Genomic DNA, 20,749 nt, shown 5'->3' with positions numbered 1-20,749 from the left:
CAAACGTTACCAGTATATTTATATTCAAAGCCATTGACAAATCTAAAATAGACTCCTGGCCTGCATAAGTATTAGGCTGACTTAACACATTAATTTGCTCCTCAGGGGTACCTCTGTCTTCAAGAAAATAATTTTGAAATAAACCTACATTACCTCTAAGTGTATCCACAGCCAGATTTCGGAGTTGAAGATGGTTATTTTGATGACTATAAAGGGAAAAACTAATTGCCCGGAAAAGACAGTTACCATCTCCTATTGTGGGATTTCTCTGTAGACCAAACGATGTAAAATACCTACTTTGTTGTTCAACTTCCAAGTCAACATTGATGCTTTCCTTTAACACTGCATTAAAATCATCAGCCTACATATAAAAAGATGAATGCCAGTAAAATAAAACAGATGCATTGTAATATATAATAGTTAAGACGTACAATAAATGGTTCGAATCATTAAAATTGCATGTGATACACAAGTTGCTATACCCACATCTCCGTTGGAAAGCAACTAAGTAAACTGCAATTATTAGAAAAAGAAGAGGGTCAATAGGCCACATTGCTCACATGAGTCAACTTGGCCTTGCTGTACGTTGTTCAGTTACTGTTATGAATGCATCTATATAAAATATGAGAGTCTGATCAATCAACAGTTATGAGCAAGGTTCAAGTTTCCATTACAGTTTTGAAATTTTGGTAAAACTCCAAGGTCAAGGTCACAAACATGCAGCTCATGTTAGCTAATGATATGGTTGATACATGATAATGTCTTTGAAATAACTTACCTCCTTCATGTTCAAGGAAATTTCTTCCAACACAATACTATCAAGCTGTAATTTTACAGATATTTATTTATAGAGCTTCATATAATCTTTATTGACAAAAGAAACATCCTACAAATGTATTCTTTAGGTTTATATTTAGTAGGTATTAATTTTTATTTGGGTATCCCATCTTCTTAATAGAGGTTATTAATTTTTTCTAGAAATATCACATGTATTAAAACATTATCAATAGTAATACATGTACATTAATAAATGTTATTATTTTTAGATAATCCATAACGTAAACACTGCTTACATTAATTTCTTGTGTGACGTTCGATTCTGTTGTCGTCAAGTTGTCATTTAAATGTAAAACCTCTTCATTACCCGGGATTGGAATTTGTGGCCTATTTTCCTGTGAATAGGAATACATCATTAATTTATGCAATAAAATAATATTCAAGAATGATGGTGGTTAAATTGAATTCAAATAGTGTCTGTCAATATCAATGATATAATTCTAACATTACTGAAATCCCTTCAAAGTAATTATAATTACACTTACTGAAAAAATAAAGTAGTCATGATCTATCCCTGAATACATACTGCAACTCGGCATGGCCAAGCTCAGTATGTACACCTGAAAAATAAAACAAAACATACAGCTCCCAATATTTAATCCCATATAAGTGCATTATCATTATTAGCACTCGTTATCTACAATTATTTATTCATTTGTACATTTGTTACATAGATCGAATCATGCTTACATTCCTTTATACCCCAGGGTTTTATCCAGCATTTAGATGTTACTACCCATTTTATATTTATGGGAAATTTTTGAGAATGCAGTCATGATCTTCCATGAGATGGGGGACATCCATGGAATATAATATCCACAGATTATTACAGCCATATAAATTGATTGATTGTACTCATTTTATCTAAATTGTAAGAGTCTGACAATTACAGAAAATGACTTATAATATATAAAAATGATTTTTGTTGAAAATTCTCATACAATTTTGTGAAGTTTTTACAAATGAAGGGGATTTTTTATCCGTGGAAGGGGAAATATCCATTTGTTGCCAAAGGGGAAAGGTACCTTTTACAGGTAGTAATAACAACCTAGATAAATCCCTGCACCCTGTCTGATAGAATAATACAGAATATGATAGGATATAATAAAGAATACAATAAATATATATAATTATATATACAACATATATTCAGTCACGCCTTGTTTGGTAAACTTTGCAAGCCATATTTTTTGGTCCTGAAAAAAGTAGAGACCTTTTTTTTATTATATACACTGTAGTATAGCTTTCAAAGTTTAATATGAAACAAGCAACTGTGAATAGAGTATCATAGAAGAGAGAGAGAGAGAGAGAGAGAGAGAGAGAGAGAGAGAGAGAGAGAGAGAGATTACATATATATTACAGAATAGAAACAAATTGAGGTAGATTTTATTCCATATTACATTGTTATATTTTTTTTTTCAACATACATGTATCTAATTCAACGGCGCATCCCCCCCCCTTCCAACATAACACTACCCCGCCCCCTTCTGTATGTCTAACTACGTTGTACATGTCAAATGAATAAATATTATGTTGCTAAATAGTTTGGGGTTGGACAAGAAGGAGTAACACATATTCACTGTCCTGATTTATAGATTATAGAAAGCTTACTGGTATACTTACAAGGACGTTGAAAATAAGAGTGCAGCTCAACGCCATATTCATGTTTTGTGGCATTGACAATAACCCTATGACGTCATGAGTCAAACCCAAATATAACGATAATTTCAGTATAATGGGGTTGTGATACAAGTAAGAGATTAAATTTCGTATATTTTATTCTTTAAAGTAAATACAAATCTTTCTGATATAAAATTATGGAAGAAAAAATTCTTTTCATTCATCTGCTCCGTTTCGTTTGTTTTTGCCGCCATTGTGCACTTAGCATTCCGGATAAATACTATTTACGGATACGTTTCTTTCATTTTCTCCACTTCCGCGCGAGATCATGGGTTGTTTTCATCTGCCCGTGTAGCACATTCTAAAAATTTCAGTCCCCTGGGTAGGGGTCTTCGATAATTCCGAACCCGATGTTTATTCACTAAGTGTACTGCGTTATGCATAAACATTGGAGGGGGGATCTACGTAATTAAAGAGAGTAACATCACCATTTCTTCACAGTGGTGGGAGAGGACAACTAATACCCTACTACAAACATTTCAGTCCCCGGGGTAGGGGTCTTCGATGATTCCAAACCCGATGTTTATTCACTAAGTGTTATGCATTATGCATAAACATTGGAGAGGCGGATCTCCGTAACTAGAGAGAGTAACATCACTATTTCTTAACAGTATTGGGAGAGGACCACTAATATTTTACCACAAAAATTTCAGTCCCCGGGGTAGGGGTCTTCGAGAATTCCGAACCCGATGTATATTCACTAAGTCTAATGCGTTATTTAAAAATGTCTGAGGAGCGGATCTCCATAACTAAAGAGAGTAACATAACCATTTCTTCACAGTGGTGGGAGAGGACCACTAACACCCTACCATAAAAAATTCAGTCCCCGGGGTAGGGGTCTTCGATGATTACCAACCAGATGTTTATTCACTAAGTGTAATGCGTAATGCATAAAAATTGGAGGGTCAGATCTCCGTAACTAGAGAGATTACCATCACCATTTCTTCACAGTGTTTGGGGTTGGTAACTGGCACCCCATCCTTATAATTCCAGTGTGTTGTTGTTTTGTGCATATAGAGATTTGAGTTGCGAACTGCTTTCTGGAATGCAGTTCACTATTGAATTGCGAATAGTGAACTGCGAACTGCGTTCCAAAATCTGAAAGCCCTGTGACAGTCCTTAATAAATACATGCAATCAGAGCAAAACATCAATATTCTTTAAATTTAACATATATTTTGATGATAGCAAAAAAAAAATAATTCTGGAATATTGTAATTATTTTATAAGGCCTCAAACTTCTATAATTGCTGCTATGCATGAATGCCAATTACTGGTAAAAATCAAAACCAGTTGTTTCTAAAAAATAGAAACACGTGAGGAAAATCCAAAGTACATTTTTCATATCATGTTACACCCTAAATCATAAAAAAAATATAACAAAATAGAAAATTCTATGTACCGATCTGGACGAGTTTAGTGATTTTGCATGTTTTCTCTGAGACACCCTCTCAAGATTCTAAGAAGAAAGAGTAAATAAAAACGAAGCGATTATGTTACACGGGAAGATGAAGAGAAATTTTGATATACTGGTTCTTTTCTTTTGATAGAGATGAGAGCCTTCAAATGCCGTGGTTTATTATAACGGAAAATTTGGATTCCGAGGAATGGAATTACATAAAAGCCGCGACACCGAGCAATACATGTATGCCATCAAAACTTTTCCAGAAAGTAACTTACAACACATTCAATTTGCCGCAAGAATTAAGAAAATGCAGAGAGGGCTTAAAATATAAACGTAGACATCAAATTTAAATTGCAAAACTTCACGAACAACCTGAAAATTCTACTAAAAACTCTACCCCTTTTACATATTGTTAATCCGACCAATTGAGGCATTCTACCGCACTCCATTGATTGATAGCTTCCATTCTAGGAGCGAAAACAAAGTAGTTAGTACCGCAAATTAGTGCTGAAAAATTACAATTGTTAACAAATTATCCACTATGTTTAAGGTTGTTGGTTTTAGCTCACCTGAGCCAAAGGCTCAAGTGAGCTTTTCTGATTAAAATTTGTCCGTTGTCTGTCGTTGTTGGCGTCGTCATCGTTGGCGGCGTCGTAAACTTTTTTCACATTTTCGACGTCTTAAGAACCGCTGGGCCAATTTCAACCAAATTTGCCACAAAGCAAAGGGCTTGCAAGTTTGTTCAAATGAAGGGTCTTGTCCCTTTCAAAGGGGAGATAATCACAAAAATGCAAAAACAAGGTGGGGTCATTTAAAAATATTCTTCTCAAGAACTACTGAGTCAGAAAAGCTGAGATTTACATGAAAGCTTCCTGACATAATGCAGAGTCAGGTTTGTAAAAATCATAGCCCCTGCGGGTGTTATGGGGCCACAATAGGAAATCAAAGTTTTACATAGAAATATATGGGGAAAATCTTTCAAAAATTTTTTCTCAAGATGTAACCCTTTTTGTCACTAGAAGTCAAATCCAAGTTAATTTTCCAATTTTCATTACGAGTACAGAGGTTGCCAACAACTCTCTAACTCTTTCTGCTTCTCTTTTTCTCTTTTCTTCTCTTTCTGTATTCTCAAAACACTGCCAGAGCAATAGAACTGTCTATCCTTGTGCTAAAATACAGGTACAGAGGTTGTAAAATAGGACCTTTGCTGACAATTTGTTAATGGCGTAGTGATTTCAATCTACGGTATCACTACATGTGAGGTTATAATTACAACAGTTGCTTACAGAGCAATTACAAAGTAAGAGTTTCAATTTTCCGCATCCCCTCACATATAGATAGAGTTGTCAAAACAACAATAAACCAAGCAATGGTATAGTATAATGACCGATAATTGAGAAAAACAAAACAAACACTCCTGTACCTCGTTATCTTGTTACAACAAACCACTTGGCCAGAAAAGCTGAGATTTACATTAAGTCTTCCTGACATAGTGCAGATTCAGGTTTGTGCAGATCATTACTCCCCCCCCCCCCCCCTCGGGGGGTGGGGGGGGATGGAGCCACAATAGGGAATCAAAGTTTTACATACAAATATATAGGAATTTTTGTTAAACCTTTTTCTCAAGAACCACTGAGCCAGAAAAGCTGATATTTACATGAAAACTTTCTGACATAATGCAGATTCACGTGTTAAAATCATGACCCCGGGGCTAAGATGAGGCGACAATAGGGGATCAATTTTTACATACAAATATATAGGGAAAATCATTAAAAGTTTACATTCACATGAAAGCTTCCTGACCTAGTCCAGATTCAATTTTGAAAAAAATAATCATGGCCACAGGGAGTGGGTTGGGATCAAAATAGGGATCAAAGTCTTGCATGCGAATATATAGAAAAATTCTTTAAATATGAGTGAAAGTGATTCAGGTGGGGGATGTGGCCAATGGACGTCTTGTTTATTTTAAAATGTGTTATATATATGTTTTTGTAATATATTCAACATGGAAGTTGAAGCCTTCGTCGCGTATAATCTGTATAATGAACGGTGAGATAACGAACGATGATCAGTATAATATACACTTCTGTGAATTCAATCCTTTTACGTACAAGACAACCAAGCACAACTTTGGTGTAAGCCAGGCAAGCTTGTCGGGCAGCCGGCGTTTAATAACTTTACAAAAAATATACTACATACATAGTAACTGACTTGAACTAGTTGTATGCAAGTACTGAATCAAATAACAAAATGTCAACCCCAACCCCCCCATCATTGACGTTAAAAACCGCCCAGGTAAAACCATGGATGAACTATTTAAAAAAAAAAAAAACTATGGAAAACTGTGTCCGAAAGCAAGTGTTAAGTAACGTCTAAGGGTGAATATAGGACCTTATCCATAATTAAATATAATAAAAAAGTGTGCTACGTGCACTTCGTGAGACTGGCTTATAGAATGGCCTTACTCGTGATATCGACACGTTATATAAGCCTCCCTATGGCCACGCCTTGTATTACTACGCATAGGCATTCGAACACGTTCCTATCATACAACGTTTTCCGGTTATTCCGGCTGAACATCTATGACGCTTCGTTGTGGACGTCAACAACTTGAAATGTACGGAAACTTGTTGTTAACACAATTCAGCAATGTTACCGACCAAAAATGTAAATATAAGTAATAAGGTATCATTTTAAAATATTTATCAGGATATAAATACGGGTTGGTACATGATCAAATTTTCAGTTCAACTGATGTTGAAGTTGATGTTCAACGAAGGGCTTTATGGAATTTGATCACGTGACCAACCCGTATTTATATCCCGATAAATATTTTAAAATGATACCTTATTTCTTGAATAACGGTAATGTACAGTACATGTATATTGTATTCCTTGTTGGAGGTTTGAGATTGATCGTTATTTTCACCTTTCATGTGTATGTGTAATTCAAACTTGTGTCATGAATTTGTTGGGAAAGGGGGGAACAATAAATCAAGTAAATCTGAGTTATACAAATATCGTTGATTCTACAGTGTACAGTGTATATTGATATACATGTATACAATATACACATGTAGACATAGAGAGTGGGAGATGGGGGTACAAGGACGTAGCATTGTTTTTACAATTGGGGGATGCTATGACAAAATATATTTCGACAAGCCTACCATCCTAACGTTTGGTCTAGTACAGAGCTATCGTTCAAAGGTATGTATGTGTGGGTTTCTTTGTTCCAGAAACCCAAGATGTAATATATAGAGCACTTTTTCAGGGCTGATGGCACATTATTTAGAAATTTCAGGATAACTTGAGTTCGTCTGCTCACATGGAGCGTGGTACACTCATGACATACAGTAAAGCTTAAAACCACTTTCTTTTTATGGCAATTATCTGGGTCCCTTTATGCACTACTCACTAACCATTTGCAGTGAACAAAATTACATTTGCAAATCGATAAGTTTAACTTAATCAAAAGTCAAAACGAATTTTGCATTGCGAAAGTGTAGACATAATAAGATTGTATTTTGTTTAACGTCTCTCTCAAGAATTTTCACTGATGTGGAGACGTCACCAAGACCGGTGAAGGGCTTCAAAGTTAGGCCTCTGCTCGGCGTTTACGGCCATTGAGGGTTCTTTAGCGTGTCACACCTACTGTAACACGGGGCATCCGTTTTTAAGGTCATATCCGAGGACCCGTGACATTCACACCTGATACGATGGAACTATCTGTTTTAACGACTTAGACCTGGGATTGGAACCCGGCCTTCCGCATGCAGGGCGAGCGCTCTAACCTCGAGGACATCGCGGCGGTGTATAAAAATTGTTAAAGAGTTTACAATGCTCTGTTATTAAACATAGTTGTCGGTTTTGGTGTTTTTACTGAAGCAGTCTCTATAGTTATTTCGGTCCAATTTTTGTAGTTGGAGTTGATCCCTTTAAATTGTAAAAGTCAGTCGTTGATTATATAAATAAGCCTCTTCGTAAAACTCCAGTAGTCGCACCCTTTCTCTAAGAACTTGAGATCGGTCACAAACTGGTCAAGGGTTTCTCTATTTATGTGATATCTACTATTTATCTTGTATCTATTGTATACATGTATGTGATTGGTTCTGGACTTTACACAAGCTTCAAATTTTTCAAAGTTTTCGATCCTCCTCTTTTACAATTCGCGTGAAATATATATGTCACGCCCTGTTTGTCCAACCCATATCATCACACATAGGACTCAAGGCGGATGTGACCTGTTGACAGGGGATGCTCACTCCCCTTAAGCACCTCATCCCACCTCCGGTGTGTCCAGGGTTCCGTGTTTGCCCAACTATCTATTTTGTATTGCTTATAGGAGTCATGAGATTGATCACGGTTCGTTATCTTCACCTTTCACATGCACACCTTTCAACCTCCTTTTTCGCTTTAAGGGGTCCCAAGAAAGTTAAGTTTACGTGTTGCACAAACGATTTCCACTGACCTTCTAAATATTCACTGATCCAGTCCGTCACAGGCATTGGTCCAGATAGCCCCACCACCACCACCACCACCACCCATTATCCTCCTGTGTCTATGTTACGGACAAGATATATGTTGATGGCTATTATCTAATACGATATTTTAAGATTTAATGTGACACCATGTCATGTTTATGCTGAAAATAATTCATATTTTACTAGGTTTTTTGGGGTGGGTGGGGGTGGGGATCACTTGTCAAAAACTAGAGAGGGTCATATTGAATGCAGAATTGACGACATACCTAGTATTAAACCCTTCATACATGTAACAACCTATGAGGTGACCGCCCAGTATTCCGACGGCCCAATAGTCTGAAGGGCCGGTATTCCTGCGGTTCGATAGTCCGACGGGCCGGTATTCTGACAATCCGGTAGTCCGACAGGCCAGTATAAATGAGTTTGTATAATTTAATCATTAAATCATATCATAAAATGAATGTTGCTGGGTTTTTTCCAGTCAATACGATGATTTAGTTATCTTCGAAGTACAGTATTCATCTCGTCCTTTGGGCTCGGTGAATATTGTACTACTCAGGCGGCTTAATCACTGTATTGTCCTCAAAAACAGCAATATTGGTATAATGTGATATTTTTGATTAATTTGTTAGTCACTGGTATTTGTTAATTATATTGCAAAAAATCGCAAAATAAGGCGAAATTTGGTTATAATTTTCATTTTTACTAAGAAATCAGAGAAATGGAAAATTGTTTTAAAAACAGCATTCCTCCTATCTTTCAAACATCAGCTTACACCACAAGTATGTGTTTGAGTAACAGGGATTCTGATAAGTTGGGTCTGGTAATAGTGGGAGAATGATGTTCTACAGCGGAAAACCGAAAAAGGGGGTGAGTAAAAGTCTTACAAGCATACAAATATTTACAGTATTAGCTGACATTATCTTAATATTTATGCTACAGACATTATAGATTTACTAGGAATGGAATAAACATGTTGTTTCTCGACTGCATTTCCTAAAAATAACTTTGATATAAACTAGTGTTAACATTTTCTTCGTTACGGACGCCATTTAATGGCATGACATTGTAATTTACAATCCCAATCGGTTACTTAGTGATATTTTGAGTTTTATTCCAATTTTGTTTAGAGGGAATATTTACCAGCATAATATACTTGATTTGTAATATCTTTTTTAATTGGGGCAATTTCACGTCTTATCGGTACAACTTCTTCTACAATTAAGACACTTCTTATAAGATCTTGACTCACCTGGATAACGACACTAGAGCTCTATTTTTCCTTTGTTTGCTCTTTGCTTTTTAGGCTTTTCTTTCCTTTTTTGCCAACAAACATGGTTATTGCAAGTATTATGAATGTATAAATGAATGGTATTTTTGCCAAATCAGACCATTGATGTGAACAAGTTCTTCTTTTTTTTTAATTTTACTTTCTGTACGCGAAAGCTTATTGTAACATTCATTTTATTTTGATTGATTATACAGATTAAAACTAACAACACGTGTAGCAGTCTTTCATCATCGACCAAAATATCATTTGCTTCATTATCTTCTTAGTAATTTCATAGACTACTTAATTCATATTCATACTCAACGATCTAGTCAGTTAGATCTCAAAATGATGTAAGAATGTTATCATGTCAGGGATTAAGACACGGAAATACTTTTATTAAACATAACATGGAAAGGCAATAATTACTTTTTTTGAAGTTCTGTTTTGGCCAGGTTTCAAAGCAATCCGGTTTAAAGCTTGATGATGTTTGTCCGTCCGTGTAAAAAAATGTTGAATTTATCTGCAATGGTAAGGGTCATTTACTACATATTTTGCTTGTACTTCATCAGTTAGCAGTTTTGATTTCCATAAATACCGGGTTTCTCTGATTTACTTCACACTTTAATGATTTTGGTCAGAAATTCATTGTCTGATTTATAATCCGATCGTGTCGATTTTGGCGGTTTCTGATAATTTCCATAAAATAATGCCTGACATGAATAAATTTTAGCTCTATTAATTAAAACTTTTGGTTACGGTCAACTTGTCGGACTATAGGACCGTCGGACTATTGGACCGTCAAAATACTGGGCTTGACCCGGTATAATTAATGGATTGAGTTAAACTGTGCATATACCATATTTAAAAGAGAAACATGCATTACTTTATGAGCCAAAACCTGGTAACCGATTACCAAGCACTGGTATTTTACAAAATTGATCTGCACTGATTCATAAATTCTAACATTAGAATTAAAAGTATTTCAAGTCTTGTGTATACCATAAAGCGATACATGTTTCTCTTTTAAATATGTTATATGCACAGTTTAATTCAATACATTAATTATACCCCCTTGGTATTCGTTTGTAATAAATATTGATAGTAACATAATTACATTAGAATAATCATATTATATCTAGATATCACTTATATTTCGAATTATTCCTTTTCTGCAGTTGTATATTGTTTTGTTCTTGATATCCGAATTCCACGTTCTTAGTAGCTTTCATTTTAGGTAACCCACGGTCCTTTGTGCCCGATTTCATTCACTCGTTGTTATGATGGGCCGACACTTTGATATAAGTTTGGAAAAGTCGCATGCGTTTCTGCAGAACAGGTGTTTTTACTACGAAAGTGTTCTATTAAAGAATGGCGTCTTTTATTGACCTATTTATTTTTTGAACAACGCTTTAATATATGTTACATTTTTACGACCACGAAAAAGATAATGCATGGTACTTTCGACTATGATTTTGAATGTCAAGACCTTTGGACTATACATTTCGCATAGCAAGGCATTCTGTAATTAGAAGACAGAAAATCAATAATGTTTGACAAGCGGTGTATGCTCTAGACACCACGCCATCAAGCCGCACGTACACGGACTACACGAGAACTGAACATGGTCATAACATGTCAGACTGCAGGGGCGGATCAGGGAAGTTTTGACAGGGGGAGCTTCTACCATTAATTCTGACATTCAAAAGGGGGGGGGGGGGTTACCCCAAAAATGCGTTATTTTTACCTGTTTTAGCATTTTTTTTCTGACGAAAGCAGTGGGGGATGGGGGGCCCATTTCTGGAACCTCCTCTGGATCTGCCCCTGAATTGGAGCATGACATTGAGTGAACTGTTGTCAAGATTGTAGGGCTGGGGGAAAAGGGAGGCGTGTATAAGCCGTATTTAATGTTTATTTCTGTCCAGATTGTAATACAATATGAATCCCGAGAATTTTAGAAGTAATCTGTAAAGAAAAAAGAAAAAAACACCTGGAAAGAAAAGCACGATGAAACCGTGTGATGCTGTAAATAAATTCAGGCACGTTACATTTTCTTTCTTTTTTGTTTTGTTTTTGTTGCTTTTCTCAGGGGGGCACCCGAAGGAGAAGTTGGTTTCTCAATTGTCTGAAAATCTTATCATGCAAAATTCAAAAATGAAATCAAAGCTCTAAATCCTGGATTTTTGGGGTAAAGGGACAAGGGATGATCTTTCATTCCAAAACTTTGGTTAGTTTGATTATATTTCCACTACAATTCACTATTTTTGAAGAAAGTTAGGAACCAGCCTATAAATCGAACTTTAAAATGGCCAACTCTTAATAGTAGGAGGAAAGAACGATATCCGAAAACAGTGTGAGGCTAGCCCCTACCTCCACCCCTTAATGCTACGTAACTAAATGTAGGTCGAGCTACTCAATGCTTTAAAACTTGATCTAAATTAAAAAAAACAACATATTTTTGAAATATTGAATTGCACATGAAAAAAAAAACAACAACAAACAAACCAGTCCAAATTTCAACGGAAATATTACATAAGATACGGATATAATATACATTTACATGTAATTGACATTGTCCAGGCGCGGATCTAGAAAATTTTCGAGGGAGAGAGGTGAATCAGAGGATTAGGTTGTCGATATCATGATATGTATTTTGTTATTTCATATCGTTTGCATTTGGTTATATAGATTGGCTTCCAAATAAAAACACTGTTTAAAAACGAATTTGAAATGACAAACAAATTTACAACGTTGATTGTTAAGGGTGTCACAAATAGTTTTCATCAACACAGTGTGAGCTACCAATAAATAGTTAATTCATAACATTAACGATTCTTTTCACTTAGTTGGTTCATTTCTGGATTTGAACGAAATTTCTCTAAATTCTGCCAGCCTTTGCGTTGTAATTTTCGCGCACCTTTTAGGACGTACTCTACACCGTCATAATGGCTGACTTTCTTTTAAAACATAGATGAAAATATAAATATCAGCAATATTTGTCTATTCATTTGTTTTTAAATCATTGCCTACCTGAGTAGCTCAGTGTGTAAGCACGCTGACTACAAAGAGAGAGAGAGAGAGAAGAAACGCTACGTTGGCTACTGAACTCTAGATCGCGGGTTCGAGTCCAGTAGGGGTTTTACTTTTTTTCTCCCATATTGTTTTCTACTAATGCGTCGTTCACACAGATGCGCATTAAATTTTACTTCGCATTACATTTGATACGAAGTAAAATAATGCACATTAAATTAATTCGAATCAAATAGCGTTCACACGGCGGTAATATTTAATGCGAAGTAAACTAATGCGCATTAAATTCGCATGTATCTCTGAATTAGGCCTAAAGTGTAGGGAATGAATCAAAGGATATACTATATTATTGAAAATTATTTTTATAGATATTTGAATCTTGGATAGATACATAATTCATTGTTCAAAATACTAGGTCTATATATAGTGTACATGTTTACAATTTACATGTACATGTAACTGATCTACACACAAGGAGTGTTGTCGTGTTTGTTTTTCGCACAAATCTAACATTAATATATCTAGCTGACCACGGTATGATGCATGTGACCCAAATTTGCCATTAGGCATGTGTGTACATTTAATGCGAATTAGCTTCGCTTTGTGTTCACACGGAGCTAATGCGAAGTAAATTTAATTCGCATTAAATCGCGATGTAAATTTTAATTCGAAGTAAACTAATGCGCATTAAAATATCCGTGTGAACGCGGTTCAGATTTAATTCGCAATAACTTAGGTTTAATGCAAATCAAATTCTTCGTGTGAACGAGGGATAAAACTGCTTTTTTTTAATACATAAAGTAAAGAAAGTTTTTAATTTCAAAATATTGTTGTACATATCATCAATTTTTTATCCATATTAAATATCTCTGATGTAGCATATGTACTTAAACAAAGGAATTCTTTTGAAAACCTTTTCTTAAAATATGTAGTTATTTACATTTACCAAAATCTTGCCGGCCCATAAATTTGTGCTTGCACCAATGTTTCATGTAAATATATGAATTATGAAATATAAACCGCAAGAGAAGGCTACTGGGCCTATTTAAATGTATGTAGTAGTTATCCCATACAATATTGTTGGTTATGTGCAGATACTCGATGAACGTGGTCATAATGACATGAGATTGCGTAGCTCCCGAGTGTTATTATGACCACGCCCATCGGGCATCTGAACATAATCAACATTATTATATACTTTCAATTTCATCTCTTCTTTTTTCTTTAAAAGTTTGCGGGCATATATCACACGATATATGCCCGGAAACATTCCGGCCCGCAAACATTACGTCACAATCAAATTTCTACGCCGTTAATTTTCAATTTTTTCGTGTTTTTCATCTTTTACTCAGTTAAACCGATAAAGTTATTGTTAAAAATAAAATTATTGTTAGTCTCTAAATGAAATTGAAAGTATATAATAAAAAGGTTATAGACTTTGTATGGGAGATATGACGACCTCGTTTTTTGTCGCGAACGGACCTCGCAAGCTCGGTCCGTCTACGCGCCAAAAAAACGCGGTCGTCATATTTTCCCATACAAAGTCTATAACCTATAAATATTATATGGGGTAAGTGACTTGTACCATAGTTTACTATTATTCATTATATTTTATTATTACTTTCGGAAGCGTGGTCGCCTGTTTACAATATGATGCCATTTGTTTTGTTTGTTTGGCTGTTTTTGGGGTTTTTCTGTTTTAGTTTTTTGGTGTGTGTGGTTTTTTTTTGTCTTTACATTGCACTTTGTACACCATATATCTCTATTAAAACGACTTTCTATCATCAAAAATTGTATGATCATTTATGATTAAAATATATATATATGTTTTTGAAATGCATATAAATGTTAGGACTGTTTCTTTAACCCGGGCCCAATCCGCCCCTAGGAAAAACCGTCCCAGTATAGAATTTTCCCCTAAATGAAAGTACGCTTTTTTCCCCTTCTTACATTTTAGCTATGATATCCGTTTCCAGTTCTATTACTGGAACTCTCTTATTATCTATACCCATGAAGTTGGGTTTTTTTTATATTTTGAGCAGGGTCTTGTTTATCACAATCATCGTCGTATGGGATATTTAAAGGAAATTATTCAAATCGTGTAATGATACACCAAAATTCATTCAGACATATCAAGTCTTTTCCGTCATTTATTATGAGAAGGGAAGATTAAATTACCTTTATTTATACAGTGCATCTATTTTACTTTTCAGATATTTAAAAAGAAGGGGGAATTCTATACCAGGGTAGTTTTTCCGCCGAGGGGAAAACTTTATACTGACTCTACATAGGGGGAATTATATGCCCCCCCCCCCCCCCCGCCCCAACCCCACCCCATTTTGGAAAAAAAAAATCTATCCCTGGCGCATTTTTCAGGGAGGAAAGTCTATGTGGGGGAAAAGCCTATGCTACAAAACCGGTATCTTGGGTAAAACACGTTCTCATTGCGTACTGAATATCACCTAACTATAACTCAAAAGGTAAAAGATGTCGACAAAAATTGATAAGTTTGTATCGCAAACAAATGTGATATATCTGCCCAGTTTTACAGCGGAATGTGTTAAAGACCCGGATGTCGTGTTTATTTATTTAAATAATTTAATATTCATTTACAATGTGTACTATCAATTTTATTTAGCTTCGTTTATTAGACTAGTTTGATTTATCGGAATTTTCTCATATATTAAAATTATTGAATGTAAAGAGGTTCGTGATGAATATTGTGAAATAGTGTCTTGGGGGTGGAGGTAGTTTTAAAAATGAGTTAAAGCACACATTTTGTGGTATGTATGGCTACATTTATATCGATGAAAGCTAGAAATTATATTAATGTATCTATTTTTAAATTATACAATACATTTTAACTATCGGATGTTGTGTGGAATAGGACTAATTTCATCACTAAACGACAAATGACAAATGCCATGAAAATATGTTTTCCAACGAATAAAACGACATGCAGCATGATTGTGTCTTTACCTGCCTATCTTAAAATAATGAGAGAGAGAGAGAGAGAGAGAGAGAGAGAGAGAGAGAGAGAGATCTTCACTTTTTCATCGCCATAATCTTTTTTTTTTTCGCTGGTCCGGAATTTGGATAAGGATATTTCACATCTGTAGTCACGTTGAGATGAAAGGAGTTCCAACGCAGTTTGTGAAACAATATTTGGGCATTGCGACATCGAAACGCTTGTATGACACTTATCAAGTGAAATGAGGATAATCCATGTATCTATATTAGATGTATTGTACGTGTAGTGTCCCGTTTTGAATTCTATTTTTTTCTTGAATCGGAATACAAATAGAGATGATATGTTTTTTCTTGATATGTTCCACATGACAAATATGAATAAACAAATGAGACGTTATGATCATCTGTTAATTCAGAAGCAATTGTAGCTAACACGCTATGTAGCACTCTCGCTTTCATTACATTAATAACAGGTGGAAAATTAAGCAATGGCTGTGTTTTCACAATATGTTTTGCCCTTTGGCTTCCTAAACTAAGATAACTGTTTTATGTGTTACAAATACTGGTTACTATTATTGTATGTATTATAACTTTAACGCACATATGTACGTGCGTATTTGTGATAACGTGATCGTTCAAGGATGGAATTGTATATCAATATTTGTAATGGAATGTCTAGTGGACTACAGTATAATATTGTCCTTCAGTTTACACAGGTTTCGATGTTGGACCGGTCCTTGAGGGCTTCGCTGATAACGAGTTTCAGACTTTTATACAAGAATGGTGTAGGGTGAAGAACCTAGACCCTATAGCATGGGCAGATGGAATTTCATACGGGGAAGCTGTGAGATTTGTATCAGCATATTCAATCCTAGGAAGATTTGAGAAAGGTCAGTTTTAAACGTGTGGCATCAGCTTATTATTCAATTAGTGCAGTTGTGCACAATTAAATCAAATTTCCATACCTTAGATGGGAAACAAATCAATGTTCTGATGAGTTTAATCCGTTTATTATTTCGCTAATATATCAAAAATACTTCATATGTATAATAGGATTCACAGAATTGGTATCTGACCAGAAGAAGTGGAGCATACTAGTTTCCATTTTGATGTCTGATAACTATAGCATCAGAGTAAATACCTTGTGCGAGGAGAAACACAGACAAATCCTAGGGGCGTTTCCTTCTTTAAGGGAATTAAACCATGATATGAGAACAACTGAAGCTATTGACTTGATTAAAGATATGGTGTACAACGACAAGGTGTTAACAATGAATGGAGATGGTAGTAGTGGGACTGTGGGGTTTGTATCGGATAATGTCCGCCATCAGGTGATGGGTTACTTTGTTCTGAATTGTCTGAAGACTGACGAGGACTATAAGAACTACCTCAATCTGTCGTCTGTGAACTCGTTATTGGAATACGTCCGTACTTGGTGGCATGATCCAGATAATGGGGAGAGATGCTTGTATATACCGAAAAGGATGGAGGAGTTGCTTATCACACAACTGGGGATAGACGTAATACGACACGTCATGGTGGAGGAGAGAGAGGACAAAGACGGTGATAATGAACGATTCATTAGAGTAAGAGAGATGGTGTCTAAAAGACGTAAGTTTACTCGGGTTTTTGCTATATTTTAGTACTAATTATTTCCAATCATTGATGGTAAATTTGATACTTTGTTATCTTTAATCATTGTTAATCATATTATCTTACTTACGTATCACTGATCCAAAATTGATATACATTGATGAAAGTATATCCGATTCATGTATTGTCAACGCGAAAGGATTAAAAGAAACTTTCCAAATCATTTCGGAAAGATGCAAGGCTTTGAAAGTTGCAAATGATACCTACGATGATTCTCGGTGTTGACCTTCCATATGTCTGAGTACATTTTAAAGTCTAAATATTTACATTAACTGTGTATTCTGCTCAATTTACATTGCTCAGTGCTAGGCATGGTTTGCAATGATGCTGTATGGATATACAAGTAATAACTACTAGCATATCAAAACAAAATTTTCAAAACTTTGCTACAATTGTTAAGTATTGGAGGGAATGAAATATTAGAACACTTTTCTAAGAAAGGATGCATGCATCCTATTCTAATATATAAGATGGGGATTTCCTTATGAAATAGTTTTAATGTATTGGAAGAATGAAAACATTTCATAACAATTGATATCGTTGTTCGATCCTTTATTGTAAGAATGACTCATTATGATACTGTTAACGTAAGTCGCGGGTTTATCGACCTTTTCTTCTCACTCGAAAATCTCACCTGAAAATTTGACCTATGTACCTTGACAATGTATATACTACTTTGTGAAAATTGTTTGTCATTCAACAGCACATATTTTAGTAATTATGTCTTCAACATACCATTGTTTTAACAGTAGCCACACTGTTTTCCGTTGCATTATATGCAAAATAATAGTGATTAACTTTATTCATTACACAATACTACTTAGAATTTGGTGCTGTTCATCTTGATAATATTGATATCAAAGCGAAACAAAAACATTTTGAAAAATATTTATAAAAAATATTGGGTAATCGAGTTCGTTTTCTAAACAAAAAGCTGTCAAAGATTGATAAAAACCACCAATGCAGCAGTTTTTAACAAATAACGTTGCAAATATTCGTGACGTCATTCAACAACGTTATCCATTAACTTTTCATGCATCACATCAAAAGTAATCCAAAAACAACGTAACCGACTCCTGGTTTTGAAGGGGAAATCAAATATGTATGGGCAAAATAATCAATTCTTTACAGAATATATATCGCAAAATTTCTTAATACAGTATATATAAACGTATACATTTATTGTGCTATATATCTTAATCATGTCGCGCGGCTTATAATTGGATTTATTTTCTTCTTTTGCGATCGCATGATCGCGGTAACATTGAATAAACTAATATAATAGTATAATTTTATTTTTGAGTACCATTAAGGTTATTTTTTTTTTATTTCATATAGTTTAATCATGTCTTAAGATTCTAACCAGAAAAACAACCAAAATTGTTTCTATTTTACAATATATCTATGTTTATTTTACACATACACACACACCCACAAACACACAGAAATGCTCATTTTCCCAAGCCAAATAACCCCTCGAAAACATCAACGCGGTTTAAAACTATATTTATTTTTAACTTTATGCAGATTTACTTAAAACGTCTGCTACTTTATTTAATTTTCGAACAACTTCACTTTCTTGATCTATTTAGATTTAGAGTCTTGAGCCCGGTGCAGGGTTTGAAATAACCGTGCGCCCGACCGCCCGAAACGATACATTTTGCCACGGGCGAATAAACTTCCAGGTATAGACGTCCTACGGGACGTGATGAAATATCCGCAAATAAAATTTAGATGAATCAAATTCATTATTGTACCTATAATAAAGTGAACAGACCTCGTCAATTTAGTACATTTTACTCTATATTCTACCGCAATTCAATAAAATATAATCTACTAGAAAAGAATTAGGTCCATCGTACTTCATTAGAAGATTGATTCACTAGTAATACATGTAAAAGTAAATTTTAAAAATGCATTTTTTTTCTCAGGGCTAGTAGGTCTTTCTTTGGCAGGGCTAACAACTTTTACAAGTAGACAGCCCTGCACGTCTACCTAGTTTTACAGCGAATTTCAAACACTCAAGGAAGTTCAACTTTGCTAGAATACATGTAGGGTCTATATTTTACCTGCTGTTCTTTTATTCATTTGTAAATATGATCGATTCTCTCTCTCTCTCTCTCTCTCTCTCTCTCTCTCTCTCTCTCCACCAAATGCACGTCAAATTTAAGGGGGGGGGACTTTGAAGAATAATTAACTCCTTTCCCCCAGGGGGTTCTGAAAATGTTGTCGGAGACATTTCCAGTAGTACTCATTGAAATTTTTCTTTATATTATATTCCTGCCCAACGCTTTCAATTATTCAATGTTGTCCGATCTTCACGAAATTTGTATTATGGGGTAGGAATAAAATTATGAACTTGCCATTTTCAAATGTCCGTCATAAACGCGTCAAATCTCTGAATTAAACTGTCATGAACTGGGAAATCCTCGTCCGATTTTTTTTTTCTGGGTGGATCTAAAACGTTTATAAAGACATTCTCAACATCGCCTCCCCAAGTTGCCCGCTCCTAAAACGCTATACAGTAACAGCACAAGAAACATTGATGCAGGCACCAAATGTATGGGCCGGACATTTTCGGGAACTGTAGCAACTAAATATTTCCAAAGAATTCCTTTGCGAGAAAATCACACCTCATAGGCTGGTAAAATTTAGAAAAATTTTGATAAAATCCGGCGATGAAAGAATTAAGTGGGGAAAAAATCGTTAAAGGGGTATGGACACGATGTGAGCTGAAAATTTTCAAATTCTATTTTTCCATTTTTGTTGTTTACAATGTTTAACTCAAATATTTCTAATGCTTAACCAAAATTTGAATATCAGTTCTTGAGTTACAAGCGAGATACAGTACTCACGTTTTTTTCGTTACGTACACAAAGCTCGTGCAATGTTTCTGTTTACATATATATTGCTTGATAGAAAATAACATGTTTAAAACAAAATGAGATATGTCAAACACTAGAAACTATTTAATTCTGTTAAGAATTAACTTGAAAATTGGGGAAAAATCTAATCTAAACGAAATGTTTGCTAGTATATCTAACCTACATGTAAAGAAATCATGGTACGAGCCTTGTTTACATAAGAATGAATTGTGAGCTCTCTATCTGCCATATACTTCGACTGCTGACATTGCAAATTTTGCTGACCATCAGAAATACCTTAGCTAAGCATTCTAAACATTATAAATGGAAAAATGAAATTTGAAATTTTTCATCTTAAATCGTGTCCATGTTGCACATTATTCTGTGACTAGAAATATAGAAAAAAAAGTTGCGTCAGTGAGAGAAATATAGGAGAAGGGAGACTGTGTAAAACTGCAACAATTTCAAATTAATTACTTTGAAGGCAAGACGTACACGGTGGCTTAATGTAAATTAAAGATAAACTTTTAGATGCTGGGAGATGGTTATTTGATGACA

General features: G+C 34.9%; 1 protein-coding gene across 1 annotated transcript in view; it reads left to right on the top strand.

The window, feature by feature from the left end:
- Positions 1-20,749, top strand: part of LOC130052911 (uncharacterized) — a 143,348-nt gene that overhangs the window by 61,074 nt on the left and 61,525 nt on the right. Inside the window, exons 5-6 of the mRNA XM_056159123.1 lie at positions 16,391-16,564; positions 16,728-17,285. Coding sequence (XP_056015098.1) covers positions 16,391-16,564; positions 16,728-17,285 — 732 coding nt within the window. The remainder of the gene's footprint in view (positions 1-16,390; positions 16,565-16,727; positions 17,286-20,749) is intronic.

The sequence above is a fragment of the Ostrea edulis genome, chromosome 3 (genome assembly GCF_947568905.1).
Source record: "Ostrea edulis chromosome 3, xbOstEdul1.1, whole genome shotgun sequence".
NCBI lineage: Eukaryota > Metazoa > Mollusca > Bivalvia > Ostreida > Ostreidae > Ostrea > Ostrea edulis.
The sequence above is the reverse complement of the archived record's forward strand: the minus strand, read 5'-3'. Positions and strand labels throughout refer to the sequence as shown.